At 47.1% G+C, this 27980-nt stretch overlaps 1 protein-coding gene and 2 long non-coding RNA genes across 8 annotated transcripts in view; 2 read left to right on the forward strand and 1 right to left on the reverse strand.

Annotated features, from left to right (window-relative positions):
* Positions 1-9487, forward strand: part of LOC132533030 (uncharacterized) — a 45279-nt gene extending 35792 nt beyond the window's left edge. Inside the window, exon 3 of the long non-coding RNA XR_009544914.1 lies at positions 8565-9487. This is a non-coding gene — a long non-coding RNA (uncharacterized LOC132533030). The remainder of the gene's footprint in view (positions 1-8564) is intronic.
* Positions 9488-11266: 1779 nt separating this feature from the next.
* The window catches only part of CCBE1 (collagen and calcium binding EGF domains 1), a 238019-nt gene continuing 221305 nt past the window's right edge, over positions 11267-27980 (reverse strand). For 4 of the 6 annotated variants that reach the window (XM_007529015.3, XM_060173955.1, XM_060173958.1 and 1 more), the window contains 5 exons: positions 26234-26354; positions 18597-18736; positions 18468-18503; positions 18053-18088; positions 11267-15713 (listed from right to left, as the gene is read on the reverse strand). In XM_007529015.3, the coding sequence (XP_007529077.1) occupies positions 15486-15713; positions 18053-18088; positions 18468-18503; positions 18597-18736; positions 26234-26354 (561 nt within the window). In that variant the 3' untranslated portion in view covers positions 11267-15485. Of the gene's footprint in view, positions 15714-18052; positions 18089-18467; positions 18504-18596; positions 18737-23716; positions 23852-26233; positions 26355-27980 lie in introns of those variants that run through there. The other 2 variants (XM_060173956.1, XM_060173959.1) reach the window with 2 other exon arrangements.
* LOC132533178 (uncharacterized) lies at positions 23788-27861 on the forward strand. Its single transcript, XR_009545093.1, has 3 exons — positions 23788-23877; positions 27066-27225; positions 27746-27861. It is a non-coding gene; the product is annotated as an uncharacterized LOC132533178 (long non-coding RNA).

Here is a 27980-nt window from a genome sequence, read left to right on the forward strand (position 1 = left end):
TGGCCTCTAGGAGCAGTGAATTTGTAGTGCTAGTACTAAGACTCAGTGATAACCCTGAGGAGGCAAAAAATGCAGGTAAGACCTTCCCAGGGCAGCAGAATCTGTTCCTTTAATCATAGGTGCTGCTGGTGCCTGTGAAGCTTCTCTCTTGTAGGTGGGGACTGGGGTCTTGAACCCAGGTGCTTGGGCATGGCTATGCATATGCTCAACCTGGTGTGCCTGCCTGGCACCTCCCCAAGTACTCTTAGACCTCCCTTTTCTATACTGTTTACATGGCTGCCAGCTCCAGTAAGCTGTGGACTTAAGGGCAAGTGTAAGCAAACATGTTCATTCTAAGTACCACTTCTCACTCTGGGGCGCTGGCCAAATTCATGTCCATTTCAAAGTGACTCTTGTTTCTGGCAAAATCCTCCTGGGCTGGTGCTGGTTTCCTTCTTTAAGTCAGAGCCAAGAACTTTAACTCTGTCCTATTCCATAGAAAGTATTTCTACCCTTCCTCCTTCCCTCTCCCCCCCTTTTTTTTGGTTATCACTGGGGCTCAGTGCCGGTATGACTTCACCCCTCCTGGTCACCATTTCCCCTCTCTAGACAGAGTGTCGGAGACTTTGCTCATGATGATGTTGCTGTTGATGATGATGATGATGTGTGTGTGCTTTGCCAGGTGTGCCTGCTGGTCCCCCACAGAATACGCCTACACCAGAACTCAGCATGGGGCGTGGTGGAGGTCAGCACATGACTGTATTATTACATCAGAACCTGCTCCATCAATAGAACTGTGCAGGCCTGTGACTTCATAAAAGCCCAGCTTGTCCCATATGGAGATTTCTCAACGTATCAGGAGATCTACTATGTGACCCATCGCTTTCACTCCTAGACGATCTATCCAAAGAACTCAAAACCACACATATGGAAAGATATGCACACACCACCACCCCCACCTCCAGATCTCTGTGCCCACAGAATCCCTCCACTCCAGGTGGGTGCTTTTTTGGGGTCATATAGTAGGTGAGAGACAGTGGAGACAGAAGGAGACAGACAGAGGAAGGAGAGATGCCACAGCACCACTCCAGTGTTTGTGATGTTTCCCCCAGGTAGGTGCTCCTCTGTAGTGGCCAGGGCTTTGAACCTGGGTCTTCACACATGGTAGAGTGTGAGCTCTACTTGCTAAGCCATCTCCTGGCCCTTGAACACCTGTGTTTATTGTGGCACTATTTACAACAGCTGAGATGTGAAAACACCCAAGAGCTTGAGGACAGATAGGTGAGTGGACACAAAAGATTTGGCTTATAAATTCATCATTCTAAACAGCTGAGTAATACATATATAATGTTTAATATATATATAATATATATCTCACAACTTTCTTAGCCACTCATACGAATGTACTGTAAATCATCACCCCCCTCCAGTACACAAGACATAGTTTGTGTGGGACACTGCAACTCAGCTACAGGAACAGGTGAGCTCTTGCCTCATGGCAACGTGGGTGGGACTGGAAGGCATCGTGCTAAGTGAACTAAGTCAGGAGAAGGACTCGTCCTGCGTCATCTCACCTGCAGGTGGGATCTAAAGCAACACACCAAGGCAAACCAAAGCCACCTGTAGACTCTGCCAAACCCCAGTCAAGGAAGGGGGTGGAGGGGTGGGCTGGAAGGGGGAGAGGGGACCCCTTGGACCACCATGGTGAAGTGCGAGTGCAATTTGAAGAGATGCAAATTTATTTATTTATTTATTCATTCATTCATTCATTCACTGCTGTTGGTATGCATGAGACCCCTTCTGTTTCATTTGGTTTAAATCCCCCCTGCTTAACACTATTCTATTTACATAACCACTTCATTCTATTTACATAACCGCTGTTAACAAGCACCACCCTCCCTCCAGGGCATTAGTGGTTCAGTGACAGAATTCTCGCCTGCTCCACCCCCTCTCCTTGTCACACTCTGATCCTCTCCTTGTCACACCCTGATTTTCACCAGTCACTTTTCTCTCCACCCTCTCTATGTCACATCCTGTTTCCACCCTACTTGGAGAGTATATGTAAAGACAGCATTGTGAGTTTTAGGGTACCTTGAGTTTAGCTTAGCTCGGCTTAGATAGTGCTGCATCCTGCATGAATAAAGAGATACTGCCTACAGCTCAACCATGAGTCCCTGGTCGTCTGTTACCCGCCCGTGAAGCTAGTCCGGCAAAAACAACCTAGCCTGGCGAAAACGACACACTGCCATCAGTTATTGCTGGGGCTTGGTGGTGCTGGCACTATGAATCCACTGCTCTTGGTGGCCATTTTTTTTTTCCATTTTATTGGGCAAGAAAGAGAGAATTTGAGAGAGGAGGGGAGATGGAGAGGGAGAGAGAGTAAGATAGACACCTGCAGACCTGCTTCACTACTTGTGAAGCATCCCCCCTGCAGGTGGGGAGCTGGGGGCTTGAACTGGGGTCCTATGTGCACTTAACTGGGTGCACCTCCATCCGGCCCCCAAGGTGTGAAATTACTTATACCCCTCAAAGACATACAGTCTTGTAAACCCATATTATGTCAACTAAAAGAAAAAAAAGTTTTTACTGGTGAAAAACTCCACACGATTTTATCTTATTTCACCTCACTCTCTTTTTCTCTTTCCTTCCCTCCATTCGTCCCTCTCTCACTTCTTCCTTTCCTTCCTCCCTCCTTCCTTTCTCCCTTCTATAGAAACAGAGAGAGATGGGGAAAGATACCATAGCATGGGAGCTTTCTTCTTGATGGTGCGGGCTGGGCTTGAACCCCAGCTGTCTGCGGGGTAAAGCAGGCGAGTTAGTGAGACAGTTGTGTTTTCTCCCCCTCTGGCTGCAGTGGAAGGAAGCTGGGATGCCAGCCGCCTTTCCATGTCGTGGTCAGTCCTAACAAACACCACTTATGACCGGGCGATGCAACGTTACCTAGTCAAGTAGCTAGAGAGGCCGCTGAAAGGCGCACACACAGTTAGGCACTGTGAGTGGCCCCATGCTGAATAGGGCAAATATTTGGATTCAAGGAGAGGTCAGCAGCGACCAGCTGAAACTTGGGTGGAGGGGCCCTGTGGGAACCAAGTGTGCGGAAAGGAGGGGAAGGACGAGGGGGTCCCCAGGGGGAGAGGCGGGGCCAACAGACCTGTGTGTGTGGGGGCGGGGAGGACCTGTCTCTTCCAGGAGAAGGTGGATGACTGAGCTGGGCAGGGGTGTGGAGGGCAGAGTCTCCACTATCAGGAGAGAGGTTTCATGAGCAACGAAGCAGTGTTGCAGGTGTCTCTTTTCTTCTTGTTTTCTTCTCTTCTCCTTTCTTTCTCTTTCTTTCCTTTTCTTTCTTTCCTTCTCCTTCTCCTTCTCCTTCTCCTCCTTCTCCTTCTCCTTCTCCTTCTCCTTCTCCTTCTCCTTCTCCTTCTCCTTCTTCTTTTTGCCTTCAGAGCTCAGTCTTGGCACTATGAATGTACTGCTCCTGGTGGTCACTTTTTCCGTCTTGGTTGGACAGGACAGAGAGATGTTGAGAGAGGAGTAGAGATAGAGAGAGATAGACACCTGCAGATCTGCTTCACCTCTTGTGAACTATCCCTCCTGCTGCTGGGGAGCTGGGGACTCGAACCCGGATCCTTAAATGAGTCCTTATGCTTAGTACCGTGTACGCTTAACCAGGTGTGCCACTGCCCATCCCAGCCCCCTCTCTTTCCCTATTTTCCCTTCCCCTCTCTATTTCTCTCTGTCTCTCTCCAATACATAAGTAAATAAACCATACTATCCAGTAATGCTAGATTCTGCTCCAAATAGTGTCCAAACTGTGAAGCTCTTTGCATTTTTTTCTCTTCCTGCACAACCTTGTGAGAGCTGATATCGCTGTAGTTGTTTGACAGTAGCATTAGAGCGAGAGGGGCTCCTCCACCTCCTTCACCCTGTACCTCCCTCCCCCGACCACCTGCTCCATTTCCTCCTCCTCCTTTTTTTCCCCTTTGTGAGAACCCTGGAACTCTGGGCTTCTAAACTAAACCTGTTTTTCCCCCAGATTGCAGTGCTGTGACACCTCCCCCCATTAAAGGCACTGGGCCTTCTTAATGCCTCTCCCTGAAATGCCAGCTTGTTATTATTATTGTTATTGCTATCATTGTTGTTGGATAGGACAGAGAAATGGAGAGATGAGGGGAAGACAGAGAGGGGGAGAGAAAGACACCTGCAGACCTGCTTCACCGCCTGTGAAGTGACCTCCCCCCTGCATGTGGGGAGCCAGGGGGCTCAAACCAGGATCCTCACGCTGGTCCCTGTGCTTCCAGCCTTGTGTGATTAACCTGCTGTGCTACCGCCCACCCCCCTAATGTGTGCATTCTACCAGGTGCACCACTGCCTGACACTGACTTTGCTTTTTCCTGTATTCCTTATGTTACTGTTAGGGCATCAGCATGAGGAAAATACTCAGTGTGCAGGTTTCATTCTAGGATAGTGGGGACTGTCACCCAGTGTTTGTTATTAACTCCCCGACTGTCATAGGATGTAGATATCTTGTTCAATTTAAACTGCAAGGCCAGGCATCTCATGCTGAGCTTGTGCACTGGACTTTCATACCCAAGACTCCAGAGGTCCCAGGTTCAAACTCTGGCACTGTTGTATGTCAGAGCTTAGCAGTGCTCTGTTCTCCCTCTCAAGAAGTCGATAAAATCTTAAAAAAAACCAAGTAAGGAAACTAATTGTCTTGGATAGAGTATCTGTGGCATCTGCCCTGTATGTAGCTGCTGTGTCCACCGCCTCCGCACTCCGCCCCCACCCCATGTGGTTCTTTTTTTTTTTTAATTTTTTTATTATTATTTATCTTCCCTTTTGTTGTCCTTGCTATTCTGTTGTTGTAGTTATTGTCGTTGATGTTGTCGTTGGATAGGACAGAGAGAAATAGAAGAGGGGAAGACAGAGAGGGGGAGAGAAAGACAGACACCTGCAGACCTGTTTCACCGCCTGTGAAGGGACTCCCCTGCAGGTGGGGAGCTGGGGGCTCAAACTGGGATCCTTACTCTGGTCCCCGCGCTTTGCGCCACCTGCGCTTAACCCGCTGCGCTACCACCGGACTCCCCCCCCCCCCCCAATGTGGTTCTATGAGTTCATCTTCTCCGAGCAGGGGTGAGGCCCGCTGGCTCCTTAAATAGGACATGTTGGAGAAAGCTCCCTGAGGTTGGCTTCGCCGAGGCGCGGTTCAACGGCGCCATCTGGCGGGAACTCTAGGAACTGCAGAAGGCACATGCAAAGGGACCAGGGAGAAAAAGGATAAATGAAACAAGTAAAAAAAAAGAAAAAAGAAATAAGACGCGAGGGTAGTAGTAGCTGCGTTTCGCTTTCCCTGATCAACTAGGAATACCAAAGAGGATCATTTGAGAATGCAACAAGAGATTAAGACTAGGATTACTTTGGGAAGTCACCAAGCCACGGAAATTAAACAAACAACAACAACAAAACAGATCCAACAATCAGGGCCTACATATGTGAGCTTATTTTTCTGGCCTTTAGGATGCAGAAAAATCTGCACAAGGAAAGATATTCTCATTTCACAGAGGAAGTTGGATGACTTGCCCATGTTCGTACACATCTGTTGAATGCGATTTTCAGGGTCTGGCCAAAGGGCGGGGTGGGGAAGAAGCCAGAATCATCCACCAGGCACTGTGCCAAGTCCATATTGAAGGTCTCATTCAGTACAGCTAGCTTTCAAAGTAAATGGCACCCCAATTATTATTTTTATGGATGTATGATTCATTGCACTATAACATTTATAACATTTCAGGGGTGCACCATTGAAATTAGTGTGTACACTCCCCTTTCCTGATATGTCACCCCCTCTTGCCTTTCCCTTCTGGAAGCCATGAATTGATCATAGGGGCCAGAAGTTCATTGTTGTTTCATTCAGTCCCTGCTTGTTTGCTTTCTTCTAGATCATCTGGTGTTGCTCTCTCTCCATTGCACTGATTTCACTGATCAGGACTGGCTGTCACTTACAGCTGTGGAAACTGAGTCACAGAGGCTCTGGGTAGGGTATCCCAGACCCAGATTGGCAGATTCACACCGGTCTTTGGCTTTTGCAAATGGAAAGCAGAAGGTAAACAGAGGCACAGTAGTATCTCACCTGCCTTGTCAGCTGATAATGTCATGGGTTTATGGTACAACAAGATTCCAGAAGTATGGTAACTGTCTTATAAAAATCATTTTGGGGCTAATTAAATAGCTCACCTTCTTGCTTGGCAAGAGTGAGGACTAGGTTTGAGCCTGGCTCCTCACTGCACTGGAGGAAGCTTGCATGCTGTGACCTCTCTCTGTCTCCCTTTCTCTTTCTACTTGAAAAAGTCAGCCTGGAGCAGTGAAGCCCCAGTTATGTTTTTATTCTTCCCACCTACCTATCTCTTTCGTAATGAAGGAGTAATGCTTAGCCATATATATATATATATATATATATATATATATATATATATATATATATATTTACTTGCCAGGGTTATCAGTGGCTCTCTCCCTGCACATGGAATCCACCATTCCTGGAGACCATTTAAAATAAAAAAATTTTTTTTTCCTTCTATTTGAAAGGACAGAGAGAAATTCAGATGGGAGGGGCAGGAGAGGGAGAGAGAAAGAAACAGCTGCAGACCTGCTTCACCACTCACGAAGCTCCTTCCCTGCAGGTGGAGGCCGGGGCCTGGAACCTGGGTCTGTAAGCATGCTGGTGTGTGCTGCTGCCCTACTCCAGAGCTTAGCCTTGTCCCCCAGCCTCTCCTGCCAGGGCTTCCCCAGAACCCTTCCTCCATGTCTCCTCAGAGCTTCCTCAAAGGCACTGCTGTCCTCCCTCTGCTTCTTCAAAGCGCACACACCATGCCTGACCCTTTGCTTACTTACCTTCTTTCTTTTCCAGTTACGCTGCTGGTGTCAGCCACATCCTCCAACTACAGCCAGGAGGTTTTCCAAAAGACTGTTGTAACCAGTCGCACAGAGGCCCGATTCACCAAGCAGGCATGCGGCTGTGCTCACCAAAAGCAGTCTGTTTCTGACTCACTGAGGGCTTGAAGGTACTGGGTTGACCTAGGCAACAGAAACAAGTGGAAGATCTCTGAACCCTTTTCTGATGAACCCAGGAATCCTCCTTGAGGAACCCTACCTGAGTCCCTCTTGTCCAGGGTCAGAACGAGAGGAAGGAAGCTGGCAGGCCTGTGTGGAGGCTGTGTGGAGGAGAAAGACTCGGAGCAAAGTCCAGGGTTAGTTTGTTGGGACTTGAAAAAAAAAAACTTTTATCAGGAGTCTGAAACTAAACATGATGCTTTTTTTTGTTCCCTTCACCTTGGGAGTGGCCAGAAATGACCTTGACACAATGTCTGATGAAAGAGATTAGTTCTAGGATGCACTTGACATTTGGTGGGGCCAGGCAGTGGTGCACCCAATGGAGTGCACACATTACTATGTGCAAGGACCAGGGTTCAAGCCCCCACTCTCTGTCCGCAGGAGGGAAGCTTCACCATCAGTGAAGTCATGCAGCAGGTGTCTCTCTAGCTCTCTCCTTCTTGATCTCTCTCACCCTCTCAATCTCCCTCTGTCCTTTCAAATATAAGAAAAACAAAGAAATAAAGCAAGCAAACAAAAAGGATTGAGTAATGCCACCCTGGATATCAATTCAAAGATTCTAAAACATCAACTCAAAAGGACACTTAGGCTCCTGTACTCACTGCAACATTATTAACAACAGGCAAGGTGGTGAGTGACCAAGAACCGAATGCTGAATGAGTGGGCTTAGAAGTAGTAGAGAGAACGCAACGATTGCCACCTCAACATGCTTCACCTCAGACTGTGTCCAGAGACTTCACGCGTGGAATGACAACCCTTCAGCTTCATTACTCGGTGAGACCTTTCCTTTTATAGTACACTCTAATTTCATCTCAGGTGGTTCACTTTCTAACAAAGTCCCATAACCTAGATATACACCAGTTTCTGTGAGAGAGAGCTTATGTGCACACGTATCCATAAACTACTGTAAAATATATACCTGAAAGCAGAAGTACACTAGAGTTTGCAGTGAGTACCTCCCTAGCACTTCTCTCCACTATTCCAAGCTTGGGATCCATGATTGCTCAACAAATTGTTTGGCTTCGTATGTTAACTCTCTTTTCAACCACCAGGTTCCAGATGCCACCAGGATGCTGGCCAGGCTTCCCTGGATTGAAGACCCCACCAATGTGTCCTGGAGCTCAGCTTCCCTAGAGACACACCCTACTAGGGAAAGAGAGAGGCAGACTGGGAGTATGGACCGACCAGTCAACGCCCATGTTCAGTGGGGAAGCAATTATAGAAGCCAGACCTTCTACCTTCTGCAACTCTCAACGACCCTGGGTCCATGCTCCCAGAGGGCTAGAGAATGGGAAAGCTATCCTGGGAGGGGGTGGGTTATGGAGATTGGGTGGTGGGAATTGTGTGGAGTTGTACCCCTCCTACCTTATGTTTTTGTTCATTAATCCTTTCTTAAATAAAAAATTAAAAAAAAAGAAGTAGTAGAGAGGAGAGTCAACAATTTGTTCTGCTTTATATCTTAACTTTTTTTTTTTCAGCTACCAGATTCCAGATGCTACCATGATGCCAGCCTGACTTCCGTGTGCAGAGGACCCAGACCCCACCAATGTGTCCTGGAGCCCTGCCTCCCCAGACTCCTACCCCACTAGGGAAAGAGAGAGACAGGCTGGGAGTATGGATAGACATATCAACGCTTATGTTCAGTAGGGAAGCAATTACAGAAGCCAGACCTTCCACCTTCTGTACCCTATAATGATCCTGGGTCTATGCTCTCAGAGGGATAAAGAATAGGAAAGCTTTCAAGAGAGGGGATTGGGTATGGAATTCTTGTGTTCACAATAGGGTGGAATTGTAGCCCTCTTATCCTATAGTCTTGTCAATATTTCCATTTTATAGATAAAAATTTTTTAAAAAGTAGTAGAGAGGAACAATGGGATACCACTCGGGTCTGAGAAAGAAGAGATCTTGTCATAGGCAACAACATAGTTGGAAATGGTGAATGTTATACTAAGCATTAGTTAAAAAAAAAAAAGACCGATGAGGTGGGAGAGACAGCATAATGTTATGCAAAAAACACTCTCGTGCCTGAGGTTCTTGGGCCCCGGGTTCAACCTCCAGCACCACCACAAGCCAGAGCTGAGCAGTGCTGGTAAAACAAAATAAATAATGAAAGAATAATAATAAATCTTAAAAGAAAGGCAGGGCAGGGGTTGATAGCATAACGATTAGGCGAACAGACGCTCATGCCTGAGGCTCCATAGTCCCAGGTTCAAATCCCCTGCACTACCATAAGCCAGAGCTGAGCAGTGCTCTGGTAAAAAAGAAAAAAATAAAGAAAGAAAGAAAAAAGTCTCCCTCGTTTGTAGGATATCAAGAAACCAAGCAAGGGAACAGACAACGCTAACCCTTGAATTCAGACCATAGAACTGGGGCTGCTAGAGGTTGTGCGACAAAAGGTGCATTATCTCTAAAAAAAATGTGTGCGTGTGTGTGTGCGCACGTGCGTGCGTGTGTGTGCGTGTATGTGTATGTGTGCTTGTGTGTGTGCTTGTGTGTGTGCATGTGTGTGTGTTGAATGTGTGTGTGTGTGCGTGTGTTGAGTGTGTGTGTGTGTGTGTATGTGTGTGTGTTGAGTGTGTGTGTTGAGTGTGTGTGTGTGTGTGTATGTGAGTGTGTGTGTGTGTGTATGTGTGTGTGTGAGTGTGTGTGTGTGAGTGTGTGTGTGTGTGTGTATGTGAGTGTGTGTGTGTGTGTGTATGTGAGTGTGTGTGTGTGTGTGTGTGTGTGTTGGGGGGTTGGGGAGGGAGGTGAAATGTCAAGGGCAGGCTTGGTTCCCTGAATATGCTGTGTCATGGGGGTGGAGCAGGGTATAAGCCAAGCACAGAGAGCCAAGAAGAGCTGCAGATTATAGCTGCAAAAGCAAAAACAACAGAGCTTGACCCTAGAAGCTGTCCTAGCCTGGCCTGTCTGTCTGTCCCACTAGCGATTTTGCAAAGTAGACCTCTGACTTCACAGCTGGGACCTTCCCTTCCGGTTTAACCTTTTCCCCAGCTGGCATGTGCCCCCCACACCACAAGTCCTGTTGAGATAGAAGAAGACATGTGATGACACCAAAACAGGGGCCAGGAGGCAGTCCACCTGGCAGAAAAGCAGGTTTTATTATTTATTTATTTTCTGTGGGGAGTAGCGCTGCCCCAGGCCACCGAGAGGCTGTGATATGGGCACTGTTGAGTGCTGTGTGTGTGTGTGTGTGTGTGTGTGTGAGAGAGAGAGAGAGAGAGAGAGAGAGAGAGAGAGAGAGAGACAGAAGGAAAGAGACCCCCTCCCCTCCTTGGGGAGCAGAGGGGTGGTTCCTCCTGGCAGCAGCAGCTGCTGGCCGGCTCTCTAGACCGCATCCTCCTTAGCAGCTTATCACAACTTGTAATTGCATATTTGTTTGTGCGATCAATTTATTTTGTCTGGAAACATCCTTGCCAGTTTTGCCAAACATCTCCCAGAGGACAGGGGTTAGGACTTCTAGCTCCCCGCTGCATCTACTCCCTGCTGTGGAGCTCTGCCGGCGGGAGGGCGGGCGGTGGAACCCGGCTCAGTGGGTGTTCACTTAGCAAAGGAAGGACCCACAGGGGCTGACAGGAGGACAGGCCGGCCACCCCAAAGCGTCTCACAGGCTCCCACAAACAACCTGTCTTGGTCTTCAGTGACTCTGCCCTCCATCAGCACGAGTGATGGGGATTCTCTTCTCCACTATCTTCACATAGAGGACTTCAGATACCAGTTTCATGGGGTTCCCACCACCCCCCACTCTGTTTTTAACTTTTTTTTTAAGGTAGCCTCCTGTTCTCCCTATTTAAAGAAAACCATATGTAGATTTTTAATCGCCAAATAAACTTAATTTCTTGGGGTACAGTAGGAATGAGGGGGGTGGCTGGAGACCTCAGGGCTTCCCTGTGGGGTCTCCCAATGTTCCTCCCATGATCTCCAGAGAGTTTGGCTTGAAAACCCAATCCTGGAGCCCCCAGAAGATTCCCCCCTCCCAAGCTGAGGACTTAAGATTCAGCAGAACCCCAGCCTTTAGAATTTGCCTCAGACTCCAGTACTGGGGGGCCCCATTCAGACTCCCTCCACCCCAGTGTCTTAAGGGCAGGTTTCTAGCTCTTATGAGAAAATTGTCTCAACTCCCTTGTGTTCATCTTGTAAAAAAGACAGGAACGGTATCCGGACAAAACACTGTACAACCACCTAAGAAAAATAGCTTTGTTTATTAAGCATATACAATTTCATGAAAAGCACTTCATGGTAACACATTCATAACTGAATCCTAGCTCGACCATTACATGGGGCTGTTATAAATAAGATGTAGCTTGGCTGGGTCACTGAGAGATACAGACGATCATGACACACCAAATTCCTCAGGGTACTTGCTTTGGGCGGGGTGGGGGGGGGTCTCAGGAAAAAATGCTGTGTCAAAGGATCTTGTTGCTAATTTCTCTCACGCAGGGACAATTGTGCAAACAGCTTGGGGAGTCTAAGATTTTTTGCTTTAGCAATTACAGCCATGGTCCTTTTTTTTCTTCCCCCAAATGGAAAATAGTAATTATTTCTTGTTATTGTGAAATATACATGTTGGTTGTGCCAGGAAAAAAAAAAATATATATATATAATCTATTTCCCTGAATTCCTTACTAGTAACTTTCAGTGGCTCTGCTTGACTCATTGCTTGGCCTAGGTTCCTGTAAGTGAATTTCTTTCTCAAGAAACTCAAGATGTGAATGTTTGCCCAAGGAGGCTGCCGTCCCTGTCCCCTCTCTGACAGGCCAGGAGAGGGGGGTGGGAGGGGTGGGGTGTGATAGATACCCACCGTATGATGAGGGCTTGCTATCAGCCTAAGGGGAGACCTGGTTCCAAGTTGTGGCGCTTACCTTTCTGCCATGGCTTGGAAACAGAGCTTATAAGCCAACAGTAGCCATAAGCTCTGGAAAGTTCTGGAAAGAATATGGCCAGCACCAGACACCGTTCCCCTGGTATTTGGCAGGGTAACAGTGATTAATCTATGTGGCTGTGGGGCTGGCACCCTTGGGCAATTGGGCACATAAGAGTTGCAAGCACTTCCGCTGGAGCCGGGGCTGGGGGCTCGCCTAGACTGACAGCAGCAGCAGCAGATGTCTGTAACTGTTGCTATTCTTAGACAGAGAAGCAGTCTACTAAGTCCTGCTTATCTGGTGCAAAAAAGGGAAGTCAACATTTCTAAGAGGCTCAGGAGCTATACAAAGATCTTTCCTTTCTCCCAGGAGGCACAGAGTGATTTAGAAAAAAACAAACAAAAAAAAAAGGTAGCAAAATCCATACCCTGCAGATGGCTCTTTTATTAAGGTTTGATAGCTACAGACCCGCTACACTAGAATCCAGTATGTTTTCGTCTTTACAGACTGTCACCCCACTATACAGAGTACATATGAGGTCCTGTGGTAGTACTCCAGCTTTCTGAAAACCGAGAGATAATTTCATCAGTTGTCTTGGCTCAGCAGGCTGTGATTATAGAATTCAGGTGACTGTGTGTTTTCTGGGGAATATAACTTGGCACACACCCCAGCGATGACAACCTTCAATTCATTCTTCTTTATCTGTCTTTATTATTAGTATTACTATTTTTAAAATTCTCTTTTTAAAAAAAGCATCTTTATTTATTGGATAGAAGCAGCCAGAAATTGAGAGAGAAGGGGAGGTAGAGAGGGAGAGACACACCTGCAGCACTGCATCACCACTAGAAAAGCTTCTCCCCCTGCAGGTGGGGACAGGGGGCTTGAACCTGGGTCCTTAAGCACTGTAACTTGTGTGCTCAACCTGGTTATCTTTATTATTATTATTATTGTTTATTAATGGAGCTAGAGGGAAAGATTGAGAAGGGAGGGGCAGGTAGAGAGGGAAAGAGACAGACATACCTGCAGCACTGCTTAACTACTCAAGAAGCTTTCTCTCTGCAGGTAGGGACCAGGGTTTGAACCTGCATCCTTCAGCACTATAATGTGTGTGCTGAACTGGGTGCACCACAACCTGGCCCCCTCCTTTTTAAAATTATTTACTTACTGGACAGAGAAAGAGAGAAATTGAGATAAAAGGGAGAGACAGAGAGGGAGAAAGAGACCTGAAGCACCATTTCACCACTTGTGAAGCTTCCCACTGTAGGTGAGGAATGGGGGCTTGAACTTGAGTCCTTAGACATTGTATCAGTGACACAGTTACTCTACCAGGTGTGCCACTGCCTGGTCCCTCATTTCGTTCTTTTAATATGGAAACCTACCAGCATTCTTTTAATACTTCTTTTTAATATGGAAACCTACCGGCATTCTACCATGGCCAGGCACACACACACATTTGCATTTGATGAGTTTGGTTGCATTTGATGAGCATTAGACAACACAGATGCTATTTCTGAGCACAATGTACTGTTAAGGGGCAGGGTGGGAGGAGGCGACAACACTCACTACTTCAGAGAAAACCCACAGAGATGACCCAGTGGTCTACGCGGGGGCTGGGCATAACTTTTCCGCAGCATTCACCCAGGCGCGCATTGAAGTGCTGAGCTCCAAGGGAGGCGGCATGGAATGAATTCCAGGTGAGGGTCAGCTGCTGTTTCACTGTTCATGTTCTCTTCTGGCTGGCTGGTTGGTTCTGCTGTGAAAATCAGATTCTGGCAGGATGGAGGGTGTGGGGAAGATGAAAAGGCGCTCTGAGTATGTTTGTTTTCAACGTTAATGTTCCAGGATTTTGCAAGAGTTGGGAATACAGGAGTAGGGAAAATAAATCTAGAAGAGCCAAGTGTAGACAATGTTTCGGGTCTGAGTGTCTTTAACAGGACGAGTGTGAGGGGATGTAGGGCTGCAGCGGAGTCTGCTCACACAGCCTCTTCCAACTGTGTTTAAGAAAGAAGAGAAGGGTCCCCTGCAAGCACCAGCTAGCAGTTTTCTTCAAGTAAGCCTCCCTGGGAATGCAGTGAAATGACAGAGGCTAAAAGGAGATGAGAGAAAGGAAACTAAACACAAACCTTCCAGAACTACTAGGGGAAGTCCCAGGGTGGGGAAAACATGAGAAGCACATTAACGACTGTGTGAGATTCAGTGTAGGGTGAAGGGCGCCTGGACATGTAGGTACAGAGCCACTCCTTCTCCATGTCCAATGAGAGAAGTTGAAGAAATGTGAAAGCTGCCAAGAGCTTCTCCTGGTGTTGCAGTACTTCCATGTGGTGCCAGGGTTTAAACCTGGGTCCCGCACAAAGCCAGCTATGCATTCCTAGCCCCCAAGAGAGCTTGTACTACTACTTTATTCTTCATGTTGGCAGCCACCCATGGCCCCAGGCTGAGACTCAGTGGGCTCCTTGTCCAAGGTTCCCTTCCCTTCTTGCTAACATCCCATGTCAACAAACTTGTAGCCTGGATGGAGCTCCACTGTCCACTCTTTCTACCTAGATTATGGTCTAGCAGCACCTTCTGGGTACTTGATCTGAATGAGAGAATTCTGCATCTGTCCTCAGGGATGAGTCACTCTACTGAACAAATAACGTGAAATCGAGCAAGTCACTCATCCGACCAGTCTACCATCAGCCCCTCACTCTCCGGTGATTCAAGACGCGCCATCCGACATCCACTAACTTTATCTTAAAAAGAAGATGTATTCCTACAGTTCGAGTACTGCACTCCAACTAGCATACTGACAGATCAGTATAGTGTCAACAATTAATGATCATATTGGGTTTTTAAAGCCATGTGACAGTAAACATATGACTGTGACTTTTCTCCATCTCCTTTTGCACCCATGCTTCACCTTCCTTTAAGCCAAATTTGGAGAACAAGCTGGGACACAAGAGTAAAGTCCAAAGCCCTTTAGACTGACAAGGAGGAGGATCTCTATCAAAGTAAATACACATCATTCACTCCACTATTTAAATCAAGAGGCTTGATTTTTGACACCAATGAAGAATAGTCAATTTGGGGGCACATAACTTTCCCTTAAAAGTCAAAAGTCAACTCATATTTTTTCAAAGTTCACTTTGCTATTTCTCTCTCTCCCTCTCTCCCTCTCTCTCCCTCTCTCCCTTCCTCCCTCTCTCATTGTGCCATGGTAAAGTGAGAGCACCTAGTTCAGAATCCAAAAAATCTTGAAAAACAAAAACCAAAACTAAAGATCCAGTGTAGATCATCCCAACTGGCTCTCTGGGGCTCTGTGGGAAGCATGCAAATGAATCATTTACTCATGTGAGTCTCTCTGTATTTCCAACAGGGAATTGTGGAAACAGGATTTGGAAGAAGAGAAGAAAGCAGAGGCAAAAAAGGCATAAAGAAGATAAAACTGTGTGTGTGTGTCTAGATTTCCAGTAGTGTGCTCCCCTTGCCCTCTTTCAGCTGATTTAACTGCAGGTGCAGCCTTCTTTTCCTTGGGTGTGAAGATGTTGGGGTGTGCTAAGGTTAAAAGTCTCTAGGGGCTCCCAAGTCTCTGGTCTCAGTTCTTTTCGGATAATCATCTCCAGAGCCGAAGTCCATGGCTTCTGGGTAGCTGGAGAACTCCTGAGGTAAGGGGAACTCTTCTTCTGGAGAGTGAGTCCTGTGCCCGAACACCTTTTCCTGCAGCTCAGTGATGTCATTGCGGATGTCAGCCAGCATCAGCAATAGGAAGTCGAAAGAACCAGGGGGTCCCTGTGTGTATACACGAGAGGAATCAAAGTCTGAACTCCTTAGATCATGACCCTCTGCCAAGTGATGGCTTCTGTGGACTCCAGAACTGGCCAGCTGGAAACTACTTAGTAGAAAGGCCCATGTCCAAACTGGAGTAAACATAGGATGGTACTACAGCAACCTGGGGACTCTGTATATAGTAGCCTCCAACTCCCTTCAACTGTAAATGAGCAGGAAGTTCTAAAATATCCCCACTTCCTTCATCTCTAAATGAGCTTGGGATTCTAAAATGGCCTCCAACTTCCGTCACTTCTAAATGAGTGGGGAATTCTACAATGACCTCTAACTTCCTTCACCTTTAAATGAGCAGGGGATTCTAAAATGGCTTCCAACTTTCTTCATCTCTGAACGAGGGAGGATTCTAAAATTACCTTCAACTCCCTCCACCTCCCTAGTGAGGTCTGGTGACACATACACTTTCACTCCTCCAAACTTAGACCACAGCACATCTGACAACACAAAAGAGTATGAGAATAACCTTTCTGGGTGACTGTCCAATGAAACCTGAAAGGTAGGGGAGTTCATGGTGAAGAATTCTGTTGGGCTGGAAGCTCAGCCGGGCCACCTCCTAGCTGTGGTTTTAGGCATATTACCTATTTCTGTGAGTTTCAGTTTCCCCATCTGCAAAATGGAGATAATAACAGCCTTTACTTCCTAGGGCTTCATAGGGTGACAGTGAGTTTAAAGGAACTCATACATGTGAAGACTTAGAGCACAGTCAGTGATAAATATGACATCTTTCAGAAAAGGAAGTGCTTAGAGGTTAGGAGATAGTTCATCTGGTATAGCACATGCCTTTTCTATGCCGGCTTCAGGGCTCCAGTCCCAGTGTGCTCTGAGAGTATCATGGATAGCACTGGGGGGCGAGGGTGAGGGGCGCACTTGAAATGGTAGAGCAATGTGGCGGTGTTTCTCTTGTCTGTCTCTTCCTCCTCCTCTCCCTGACACACACACACACACACACACACACACACACACACACACACACACACAGAAAATAGAGAAGAAAAATATTGACAGAAGGATGCTTAGAAGTATCACAATGCTCTGTGCCCTGGGTTCATCCTGATGTCACATAAAAATATGTGTTAAAAAATGAAATTCAAATGTTTGCAAGGATGGTTGGCTATAGCTGCATGCTAAGTAGAACCAAAAGCACGGTGTAAAGGTACTTACTTGTCCTTGGTCAGGCAAAAGTTCAGATAAAAGACTTCTGAGGTGTTCCTACATCCTGAACATCTTCGATCATTTGTTAGTATTTACTAGGCTATAATTTTTATGTGATGCACTGGGGAGGGGGTACCGGCAAGCATGTTCTAGAACTGTCTCAGAATGCTATCACACCTCTGTTACATCACCCCCGTGATGTAACCCCCGTGGTTGAAGCCAGCACCCTGGAAACTGCAGTGGAGCCCTTTGTGATGCCTTGGCCCTTGGCCATCAAGGACATTCACAGTGACCACAAGATTTGATTCCCATTGACATCACACACAGAAGGCACTGGACCCTGGGCACGGCACAGCCACCAGTGGACAGTGGCAGAGTGGAGGCGGTGACCCAGACCTCCTGTTTGAAAGCCTGAGACTCCTTCTCCAGAAATGATATAGTCGTCTTCACAAGCTGCGGCCTCCTGGGTTTGTAGTTTGTTTTCATTGCTAACACCCAAGACACCACTGTGCACCCAGCCACTCCTCGGTGGTTCCACACAGCCAGGCTAGTACTGGGGCTGCAGGCTGTGGCCCCCTGGAATGCCGGGGGTGGAATGATGGCTAAGTCCTTCAGTGCTTGGCCTCAGAGCTCTCTAGTCTCTGGCTGGTTGGTTCCTGACATACTGGGGTGAGACTCAGGGACTAGTGAGGTTTTGCATCCTTTGTTTTTTTGAGTCGGGGCCTCACATATGTACGATTTTATGGTACCTTGATGCTTTTTTATTGGGGCGGAGAGACAGACAGAGGGTGGGAGAGACACATAGCACCAGAGTTTCCAGTGGTATCACAGCACCTCCCATGTGGTCTCAGGGCTTCAACTTGGGCTGTGTGCATGGTTAGACCCTCCCGACCTGGTGAGCTATTTATCCAGCCCTGGACTTCTGCATCTTAAAGGGAGACAGGCAAAAGGAAAACACAACTCATGACCAAAGGGAAAAACAGGAATGATGTCTTCAGGTTAGGTCCCAAGTGGCTGTTAAAAGGCATCTTCTTACTACCAGGCTCTGTTTGTAGAGGCTCAGTGGGGGCTGGAAGGGCCTCAGTAGAGCTGCGCCCCAAGACATGCCCACAAAGGAAGCGGGGGCTACTTACCGGAGACCCTCTGGGCCCAGGAGCTCCTCTCTCCCCCTAGAAGCAGGAAGAGTGGGGTTAGCTTTCTGGCCCATAAGGCTGCCACCACCATGGTCTCAGCTCAGGGAGTTGCCCTTCGCCTCCTGTTCTCAGTCCCCTCTGATTCCCCAACTTATTGGGTTGTTGGAAAAGTTAGGACATTTTTGCATAGGAGAACATAGAAACATAATTTTCCAACAACCCAATACACGTATTTCTTCTTGGAAGCCAAAGTGAGCTGGAAGCTGGGTTGAATCCTGCCTGGTGGTGGGGAAATCTGTGCCTCAATTTTGTCAAATGCACAGTGGGGACAGTGAACAAACAGCATGTGAGCTTGGCTTGCTGCCCAGGTGGTTCAAGAAGCCTTAGGTGTATAGGCAGCATGTGTGGGACTTACCTTAGCGCCATCTTTTCCTGGTGCCCCCGGTGGGCCCTGTGAGACAAACGGGTCTGACTTAGTGGGAGGAGAAAGTACTGGACAGGAACACACCAGCCCCAACCAGCAGGGTTTTCATCAGATACTAACCACAGGACCCCTCCGGCCTTGCTTGATGTGGGACAGGTCAGGAGAAGGTCCCATGGGTCCCATGGAGCCCCGGGGGCCAGGCTGCCCTGGGGGGCCAGGCATGCCAGGAAAGCCCGGGCTGCCCTTCGGTCCTGGGGAACCTGGAATCAAAGTGCAGAAACCTTATTAGCATCACATTTGGTGAGAGAGGGGAAGAGAGAAAGAAAGAGTCTGCTTCAAGTTTCCTCTCTCTCTTTATCCATCTCATGGCAGGTCTGGCTTTCATCTTTTGAGGACTGTCCATAGTATTTTCTATAGTGGTGGCACCATCTTACAATTGTACCAATAATTCATAGCGATCCTAGTTTCTCCACATCTTCATAAAGGTAGTTAATGTCTGACTCCTCAGGGCATATCTAAATGTCATACATCATATAAACTCCTTTTATGCCAATGAAATATTGGGTCCAGGCTCAGGTCACTTTTGTGCTATCCAGACTCTGAGAGGGGTGCTGGCTTCTGTCATCAGTATTCAAAATCCAGACTGTTGGGAACATGTGTGAGCCTGATAGAGCTTAGGGAGAACCACCCCCATCTTTGGATGGAGGTCTGAGAAGATAACCTTTTGGTAAGTCTCTCTCAACCGAGGTGAGCAAAAGGGGGGAAACTCAGACTTGGTTCTTTCCTTCTCGACTTTCAGGCCCACAGATACCCCAGTACTTCCCTCCATTAACTGCAGGCCACATGGCCGCAGATTCACTCATTCAAAGTCACCTTCTGATCACAGAAGAACACACCTTATCACACACTTCATCACACACCTCAGACCCCAGACAAGAGAAATGCCAAACTATATGGCCTTTTGATATTCATCTTCTCTCTGTCTCACCCTACGGGTTTAACCCCTATGCTTCTCTCAAATACCTTTGGATAATTAAGTTGCTTGTGTTATGGAAAATAACTGTCTTGTATCTCATCAATTCCTGTCATACCAACCCCCTACCTTAGGGGCATGCTGACTGTTAAGAAACCTGTAATTTCTGTCATATTGCAACAATAATTACCTCCATTGCTTTTCTATTTAACTCATGTCCACTTTGCCAATAAACGGACTCTAGGATTCTGGGACTCTAAGGACTCAGATTCTAGATTCACGCTAAGAGTCCCCTGGTGTCTTTTACTTCGTGTCACCCCTGTCGTGAGCGAGAAAGAACCAGCCCGTTACCTTTCCCCTGGAGGACACCCTGCCGGAGAAGGAGAGAGACACCCCGAAACCAGACTTGTGGTCTGTGAAGATCTTTTGACCATATTATTTAGGCTAGAGAAACATGATTTAATGGAGGGGACAACATTTTTTTTTTCCTACAAGGGCTTTGTACTTGCATGATTCAATATCTATCTATCTATCTATCTATCTATCTATCTATCTATCTTAAGACAGAGGGAACGATACAAAGAGGGAGAGAAGAGGATAGATACTACAGAACTCTCCACTGCTTGTGTGTTTCCCTTTGTGACTAGTGCTTTCGTGGGGTGCTGGTGGCTTGAACTCAGGTCCTTGTACATGATATGTGTGCTTTCTAGCAGATGAGCTACTTCTTCTTTTTAATTTTTCTTATTATCTTTATTTGATAGAGACAGCCAGAAATCAAGAGGGCAGTGGGTGATAGAGAGGGAGAGAGACAGACACTTGCAACACTGCTTCACCTCTTGTAAAAACTTCCCCCCTGACGATGGGGACTGGGGTTTGAACCTGTGGGATCTCAGGCATGAAAGTCTGGTGTACAAACCTCTGTGCTGTCTCCTTGGCCTGAGAACCACATTTTATTTACAAATTCTGTTCCTAACCAACCACCTGAGTGTTCATTTCAGAAGGCCAGATGCTGGTTGGGTTCATGTGCAATGTTGGGGTGTCCTCTGGGGTTTGCTGTGACAGGCACAGGACTGAGCTCTGTGGTGGATCAGTGCCAGGAGGGGGAGGCAAAGGAAGAACTGCTTCCCATTGTCCACAGCCCCCAGGGAGAGAGTGTTTATATTCAGCCCATGAGGTGACTTTGCGTAGACTGTGGCAAGCAATTTCCAAAAAACACTGTTGACACAGATGGAAGATAAGTGACATGTCACCACTAGCTTTGTGCTGCTGGACAGGCATATGTAGTGATGAGGTCTTTAGAGTGCTAGATGAGGGTGCCAACAGCCAGGGCCAGCACTGCTGACACTGAGACTGATGACGAGAATCCCTTTGACCTTGATGTAGAAAGTCCCTTCTTGGGGGACGGGGGTAGTGCACTGGGTTAAGCGCACATAGTGTGGGCTAGGGTTAGGGTTATGGTAGTGCAAGGACTGGTACAAGGATCCCAGTTTAAGCCCCTGATTTCCCACCTGCGGGGTGTCTATCTTTCTCTCCCTCTCTCTGTCTTCCCCTTCCACTCTCAATATCTCTTTGTCCTATCCAACAACAATAATGGAAAAAAGATGGCCACCAGGAGCAGTTGATTCGTAGTGTAGGCATGAGCCCAAGCAATAACTTTGGAGGCCAAAAAAAGAAAAAAAAAAGCCCTTCTTTGGTTCCTAAAGAATGGCTGTCCTTTAGGCCACCCTTGGAAAGTATTTCTGGTGACTTGTCCCTTGGTTGATTGTTTTTTTCTTTTTATTTTATTCTTTTATTGCTACCATGGTTTTCATTGGGGCTCGGTGTTTTCACTATGAATCTACCACTTTCCCCCCTCTTTTTTTTCTATTTTTATTTGATAAAAAAATATGGGAGAGGGTAAATACAGAAGTAGAGAGAGAAAGATAGACACTTCCAGCCCTGCTTCACTGTTTGTGAGGCCCCCCCCGCCTGGAAGTGGGGGCTCGAACCTGAGTCCTTGCACATTGTTACATGTGCACTCAACCAGGTGTGCCACCACCTGGCCCCTCTGACTGCTCTTTACATAGTAGTTTGTGGAATTCAGAATCGTGAGCAACTGCTCTGCCACAGCTCTGCCTCTGGGGCCCGAGAGACCGGAGGTCTGTAGTGGCCCTCCCAGAGCTCAGTCCAGGTGAATGGCAGTGCTATTAGTCAGGAGAGAGAAGAATACAGGGGTAGGGAGAAAGTGTGCCCCTGACCAGAGCTAGTCCTGTATGGCTCTCTGCTCCATTAAGGACCCTGGACAGTTCCACCAGTCTGCTCACAGGGGCAGAATGAGAATGGCAGGCCAGCAGGACACTGACCTAAGAAGAAAGACAGAACAGTGATCTATACAATGGCCTGGAGATGCATTGCTCCCAGGGACACAGAGCAGGAAGATCCTCTTGATGGAAGGAGGGGAGGCTGAGAGAGCTTGGGCTAGGAATCACTGGGAAGGAAGAGAATAGGGTCTTCTTCAAAGCAGTGAGAGTCTACCTGTGTGAGGCATCTGGTGGAGAAAATCCCACATGCCCCAGAGCAGCTCGGATCCAGGGGATGAGCTGCAGGACAAAGCAAGTCCTGGACCAGTTTATCTTTTATTTTTTAAAATTTGCTTTTTATTGACTTTTTTTTTTTTTTTACTGTTGTTGGATAGTACAGAGAGAAATTGAGAGAGGAGGGGAGACAGAGAGAGGGGATGAGAAAGACAGACACCTGCAGAAACCCCCCTGCAGGTGGGGAGCCGGGGACTCCAATTGGAATCTTCACGCCAGTCCTTGTGCTTTGCACCACATGCGCTTAACCCACTGTGCTACCGCCACCCCCTTTTTTGTATTATCTTTATTTACTTATTGGATAGAGACAGCCAGAAATCAAGAGAGTAAGGGGAGATAGAGAAGGAGAGAGTCAGAGGGACACCTGCAACACTGCTTCACCACTCACAAAGCTTCCCCCTGCAGGTGGGGGTCAGGGTCTTGAACCCAGGTCCGTGCACATTGTAACGTGTGCACTCAACCAGGTGCGCCACCACCCAGCCACAAAGAGACCAGTTTATCCTCCACACACTGAGACTTGGTCTTGATGGAAAGTGGGAGATGTAGTGGAAACTGCAGAACACAGACAGATAGCTTGGGGAGAATTGTGAGGCTTAGTTCTTGCTAACTTTCTTTTCTTTTTAAAAATAATTTATCTAGTTTTATTTTTTTAAGATTTTGTTTATTCATGAGAAAATAGGAGAGAGAAAGAATCAGACGTCATTCTGGTACATGCACTGCTGAGGACTGAACTCAGGACCTCATGCTTGAGGGTCCAATGCTTTAGTCACTGCACCACCTCCCAGACCACTATCTAGTTTTATTTTACTGAGGGGAAGGCATATAGAAAAAGACAGAGAAAGACCAGAGCATTGGTCAGCTCTGGCTTATGGCATTGTTGGGGACTGAACCTGAGACCTCAGAGCCTCAGGCATGGAAATCTTTTTGCTTAACCATTATGCTTTCTCCCGAGCCCTTCTCCTGCTTTGTTTTTTTCATCTTTATTTATTTATTAGATAGTCAGAAATCAAGAGGGAAGGGGAGGATAGAGAGACATCTGCAGCCCTGCTTCACCGCTTGTGAAGATTTCCCCTTGCAGGTGGGGACCGGGGACTTGAACCTGGGTCCTTGTGCATTTTAATGTGTGAGCTCAACCAGGTGTGCCACCACCAGGCCCCTCTTTTTTTTATTTAAAAAAATGATGTATTATTGGATAGAGATGAGTAAAAATGGAGAGGGGAGGGACAGGGAGAGAAAGAGAGACATCTGCAGCTCTGCTTCACCACTCGTTAAGTTTTCCCCCTGTGGGTGGGGACCAGAGGCTTGAACTCTGGGTCTCTGTGCGTTGTAATGTGCACACTTAACCAGGTGCTCCACTTTCGAATCTAGTATCTGCTCATGTCCTTCTTGCTCCGGCACAGGCTGTCAGCTTCTCATTTCCGACATCAACCTTAAATCCCAGATCACAGCAGATCACCTGGGTCTCTCATGGCAGAAACTTTCTGCGAACTTAGTGGGGGACAGGGGTAACCTGTTTAGGGCAATTTGCTTTCCTCCCGTGTGTCTTATGACTGTCAGGAGGTCACTGATAATGCCAGGCATGTTGCCTGCCCAGCAGTGGTAATCAGGGAGGAGTTCTGTGTTCTAGAAGAGCTCGCTAAAGCTGAGAAAAATAATCGACGGGTCTCCCTACATGTACTATGAAGGAGAAAACGCGTTGCGACTGCTGTTTTAACTTCTTGTTGCTCAGTGCCTGATGGAGTAATACGACTTTGGGATTGTCTTCAAAAAAGGACGGAGAGCATGAGAAGCCACACAGGAAGCCCACACATCCGATGAACTGTCAAGTTCTAGGCCAAAACCGTCATCAAAACAGGTCAGTGGCTGCCAAGAGCTGGGGCTGGGAGAAGAGTGTAAGTCAGCACGACAGAATTTCGGGGCAAGGTGGGGGGTGGGGGGTGATGGGAATGTTCACTGTCTCAAAAACCACACAGGCAGAGGGTGGGCATGGCTGTCAAAATTCATCAAGTTACATGGGACGTACATCTTGATAAAGTGGACAGGTAAAGAGGAACATATAGGCAGCTGTGAAACAGGGACAGAAATGTGTCCAGGGCCAAGGAGATAGCTCAGTGGTAGTGATGAACTAGGGGGGCAAGAGACGGCCTGCCCAGTAGAGCGCTCACTTTGCAATGCGTAAGGGCCAGAGTTCAAGCTCCTGGCCACCACATGGGAGCAGCTGCATGGGGGAGAAATAATGAGCAATGGATCAGTGCTGTGGTGCTTCTCCTCCTGCCACTTGTTCACTCTCTAGTTACCAAGCAGTAATAAGGGCCATGCAGCGTACCACACTGGACTGAGTGCACATGTTGCTGTGTGCAAGGACCCAGGCGCGAGCCCCGACTCTCCGCCTGTGGCGGTGGGAAAAACTTCATGAATGGTGAAGCAGGTGTATCTCTTTCTCTCTCCCTTCTCTATGTCTTACTTTCCTCTCAATTTGTCTTTGTCCAATCACATAAAATAGGAAAGAAAAATGGCCACCATTCAATGAAACGAATCCAATTACAAGGAAGACTAAGGCAAGTATAAACCTATGGGACTACATCAAATTAAAAAGCTTCTTCACAGCAAAAGAAACCACTATCCAAATCAAGAGACCCCTCACAGAATGGGAGAAGATCTTTACATGCCATACATCAGATAAGAGTTTAATAACCAACATATATAAAGAGCTTACCAGACTCAACAACAAGACAACAAATAACCCCATCCAAAAATGGGGGGAGGACTTGGACAGAATATTCACCACAGAAGAGATCCAAAAGGCCGAGAAACACATGAAAAAATGCTCCAAGTCTCTGATTGTCAGAGAAATGCAAATCAAGACAACAATGAGATATCACTTCACTCCTGTGAGAATGTCACACATCAGAAAAGGTAACAGCAGCAAATGCTGGAGAGGATGTGGGGTCAAAGGAACCCTCCTGCACTGCTGGTGGGAATGTCAATTGGTCCAACCTCTGTGGAGAACAGTCTGGAGAACTCTAAGAAGGCTAGAAATGGACCTACCCTATGACCCTGCAATTCCCCTCCTGGGGATATATCCTAAGGAACCCAACACATCCATCCAAAAAGATCTGTGTACACATATGTTCTTGGCAGCACAATTTGTAATAGCCAAAACCTGGAAGCAACCCAGGTGTCCAACAACAGATGAGTGGCTGAGCAAGTTGTGGTATATATACACAATGGAATATTACTCAGCTGTAAAAAATGGTGACTTCACCGTTTTCAGCCGATCTTGGATGGACCTTGAAAAAATCATGTTGAGTGAAATAAGTCAGAAACAGAAGGATGAATATGGGATGATCTCACTCTCAGGCCGAAGTTGAAAAACAAGATTAGAAAAGAAAACACAAGTCGAACCTAAAATGGAATTGGAGTATTACACCAAAGTAAAAGACTCTGGGGTGGGTGGGTGGGTGGGGAGAATACAGGTCCATGAAAAATGATGAATGAAATAGTGGGGGTTGTATTGCTAAATGGGAATCTGGGGAATGTTATGCATGTAAAAAAAAAAAAAAAAGAAAAGAAAAATGGCCACCAAGAGCGGTGGATTTGTAGTGCTGTCAGGGAGCTCCATCGATAACCCTGGTGGCAAAAATAAACAAGATAATTAATTACGTGTGTTCATGCATCACAGGGGAAGAAGGAGACAAAAGTGTGGTATAATGGAAGAGACTGGGTATGAGGTGAAGAATTGCGTGGAGTTCACTAAAAGCTTGTTTTCACGTGGCTTCTCAGTAACTTAAGAGTCTTTTTAAAAAAAAGATAAACAGAGAGATAGGTGAAGAGAGACAGAGACAGAGACAGAGAGAGAGAAAGGGGGGAGAGAGAGAGAGAGAGGTGCTACAACACCAAAGCTTCCTTCAATGCCATGGGAGCCAGGCTTGAACATGGCATTACCCAGGTGAGCGACTTTGTTGTTTCCCTTAAAACGGTCTTTAAGAGCCTCACCCAAGCTCAGGACAAGACATTTTATCCTGAATGACTATTAGTGGCCCAGATCTCTCAGGCTTAAGACCCCAATTTCAGGAATTCTCTTTGCATTTTGGGGGGGCTCCCTGGACTCCAGCGTCTGCTTTTGTCCATGGATGGAAGAATCCCAACCAGCCCCACTAAAGCCATGCCATGGCTGGGGGCCACCATGCTGATGGTCTTCCCACACTCACCGGGTGGGCCCTGCCCCCCCGGCAGGCCAGGAGGTCCAGGCAGGTAGGTGTTGGAGGCCAGCACCTTGTCTCTAGGGCTGTACTTGCCTAGGTCTGTGGCGCTGTTGGGGAGCAGGGAGATCTGAAAGGACAGGAAACAGGTAATGTCAGTCACTTGGCTGCCAGGCTTCTGATAATTTCCCTTTAACCACCAGGCCAGAAGGAGCTCAGGGCAGTAGGAAAGTGGCCGGGCTTCCTTTCCTTTCCTTTCCTTTCCTTTCCTTTCCTTTCCTTTCCTTTCCTTTCCTTTCCTTTCCTTTCCTTTCTCTTTTTCCTTCTTAATTTTATTGAAATGATTAAACGTTTACAGTAAATACAATTATAAGTGCATGTGTAAAATCTCTCAATTTTCTGCAAAACACCTCACCCCCACCTAGGTTCTCCTGCACCATCATGCTCCAGGACCTGAAAGCTTCCCTCCCCTCCTTCCCAGAGTCCTTTACTTTGACGCAATACACCAACTCCAGTCCAAGTTCTGCTTGGTGTTTCCCCTTCTGTTCTTATTTCTCAATTTATGTCTATCAGTGGGATTATCCCACATTCACCGTTTGCTTCGGGCTTATCTCACGTAACAGGATTCCTTCAAGCTCCACCCAAGATGAGGTAAAGAAGGTGGATTCATTATTGCTAACAGCTGAGTAGTGTTCCATTGTGTATACAGACCGCAGCTTACTCAGCCAGTCCTCTGTTGTTGGGCACCTGGACTGCTTGCAGGTTTTGGCTATTACAAACTGTGCTGCTCTGAACATAAGTGTACAAAAATCTTTTTGCATGTGTGTATTTGAATCTTTAGGATATACCCACAGGAGAGGAATTGCAGGGTCATAGGATAGGTCCAGAGGCCCCTAGGGGAAGGCTCTGGCCAGCCCTGACCCCCTACTGGATGAACCTGGATAGATGTGGGACCCTGAGATCCACCCATGATGTCACCCAAAGACCTACCATCCCCAAAGGTAACAGCACTGGCCTGTTTCCAACCTGCTGCTTTAAACTCTGGCTCCAGAATTTTAAAAAGTTATCAGTCCCTGCTAGTGGACAGATTCTGTTTTCAGTTGACACAGTTCACTCACAAAAAGATTTTATTTACTTATTAATGAGAGAGAGAGAGAGAGAGAGAGAGAGAGCCAGAGCACCACCCTGGCATCTCTGGTGCTGGGGTTTTCACTGGGACCTCAGTATGCAAGTCCTGTGCTCTGGCACTGAGCCACCTCCTGGCCACCCACAATGTTCAAGCACCTGCATGGTCCCTGTGGGTCACAGCCCTCAGCAACTTAGGGGCAGGCACAGTTAAAGGTTAAAGGTCAGGCTTGTATGCATGAGATCCTGAGTTCCATTCCTGGTATTAAATATGCCAGGGCAATGCTCTGAGTCAGTCTCATCAATCAATCAGTTAATATTCAAAACCAAAGCTAGGAATAAAATCTTGTCGCTGGAATCCAGGACAAGACTGTGCTTTGTTCTCCCCATTGTCAGTACAAATGGTGACAGGGATGTGGTCCTTTAAAAATACATCCACGTCACCCCAGCATGCTTCACTTCAGACTGTATCCAGAGACTTCAGGTGTGGAATGACAACCCTTCAGCTTCATCACTCGGGTGAGACATTTCCTTTCATAGTATTCTCTAATTCCATTCCAGGTGGTCCACTCCCCAATAAAGTCCCCAAACCTAGATATAGTCCAGGTCCTCTGAGATAGAACATATGTTT

Source organism: Erinaceus europaeus, chromosome 15, assembly GCF_950295315.1.
Source record: "Erinaceus europaeus chromosome 15, mEriEur2.1, whole genome shotgun sequence".
NCBI lineage: Eukaryota > Metazoa > Chordata > Mammalia > Eulipotyphla > Erinaceidae > Erinaceus > Erinaceus europaeus.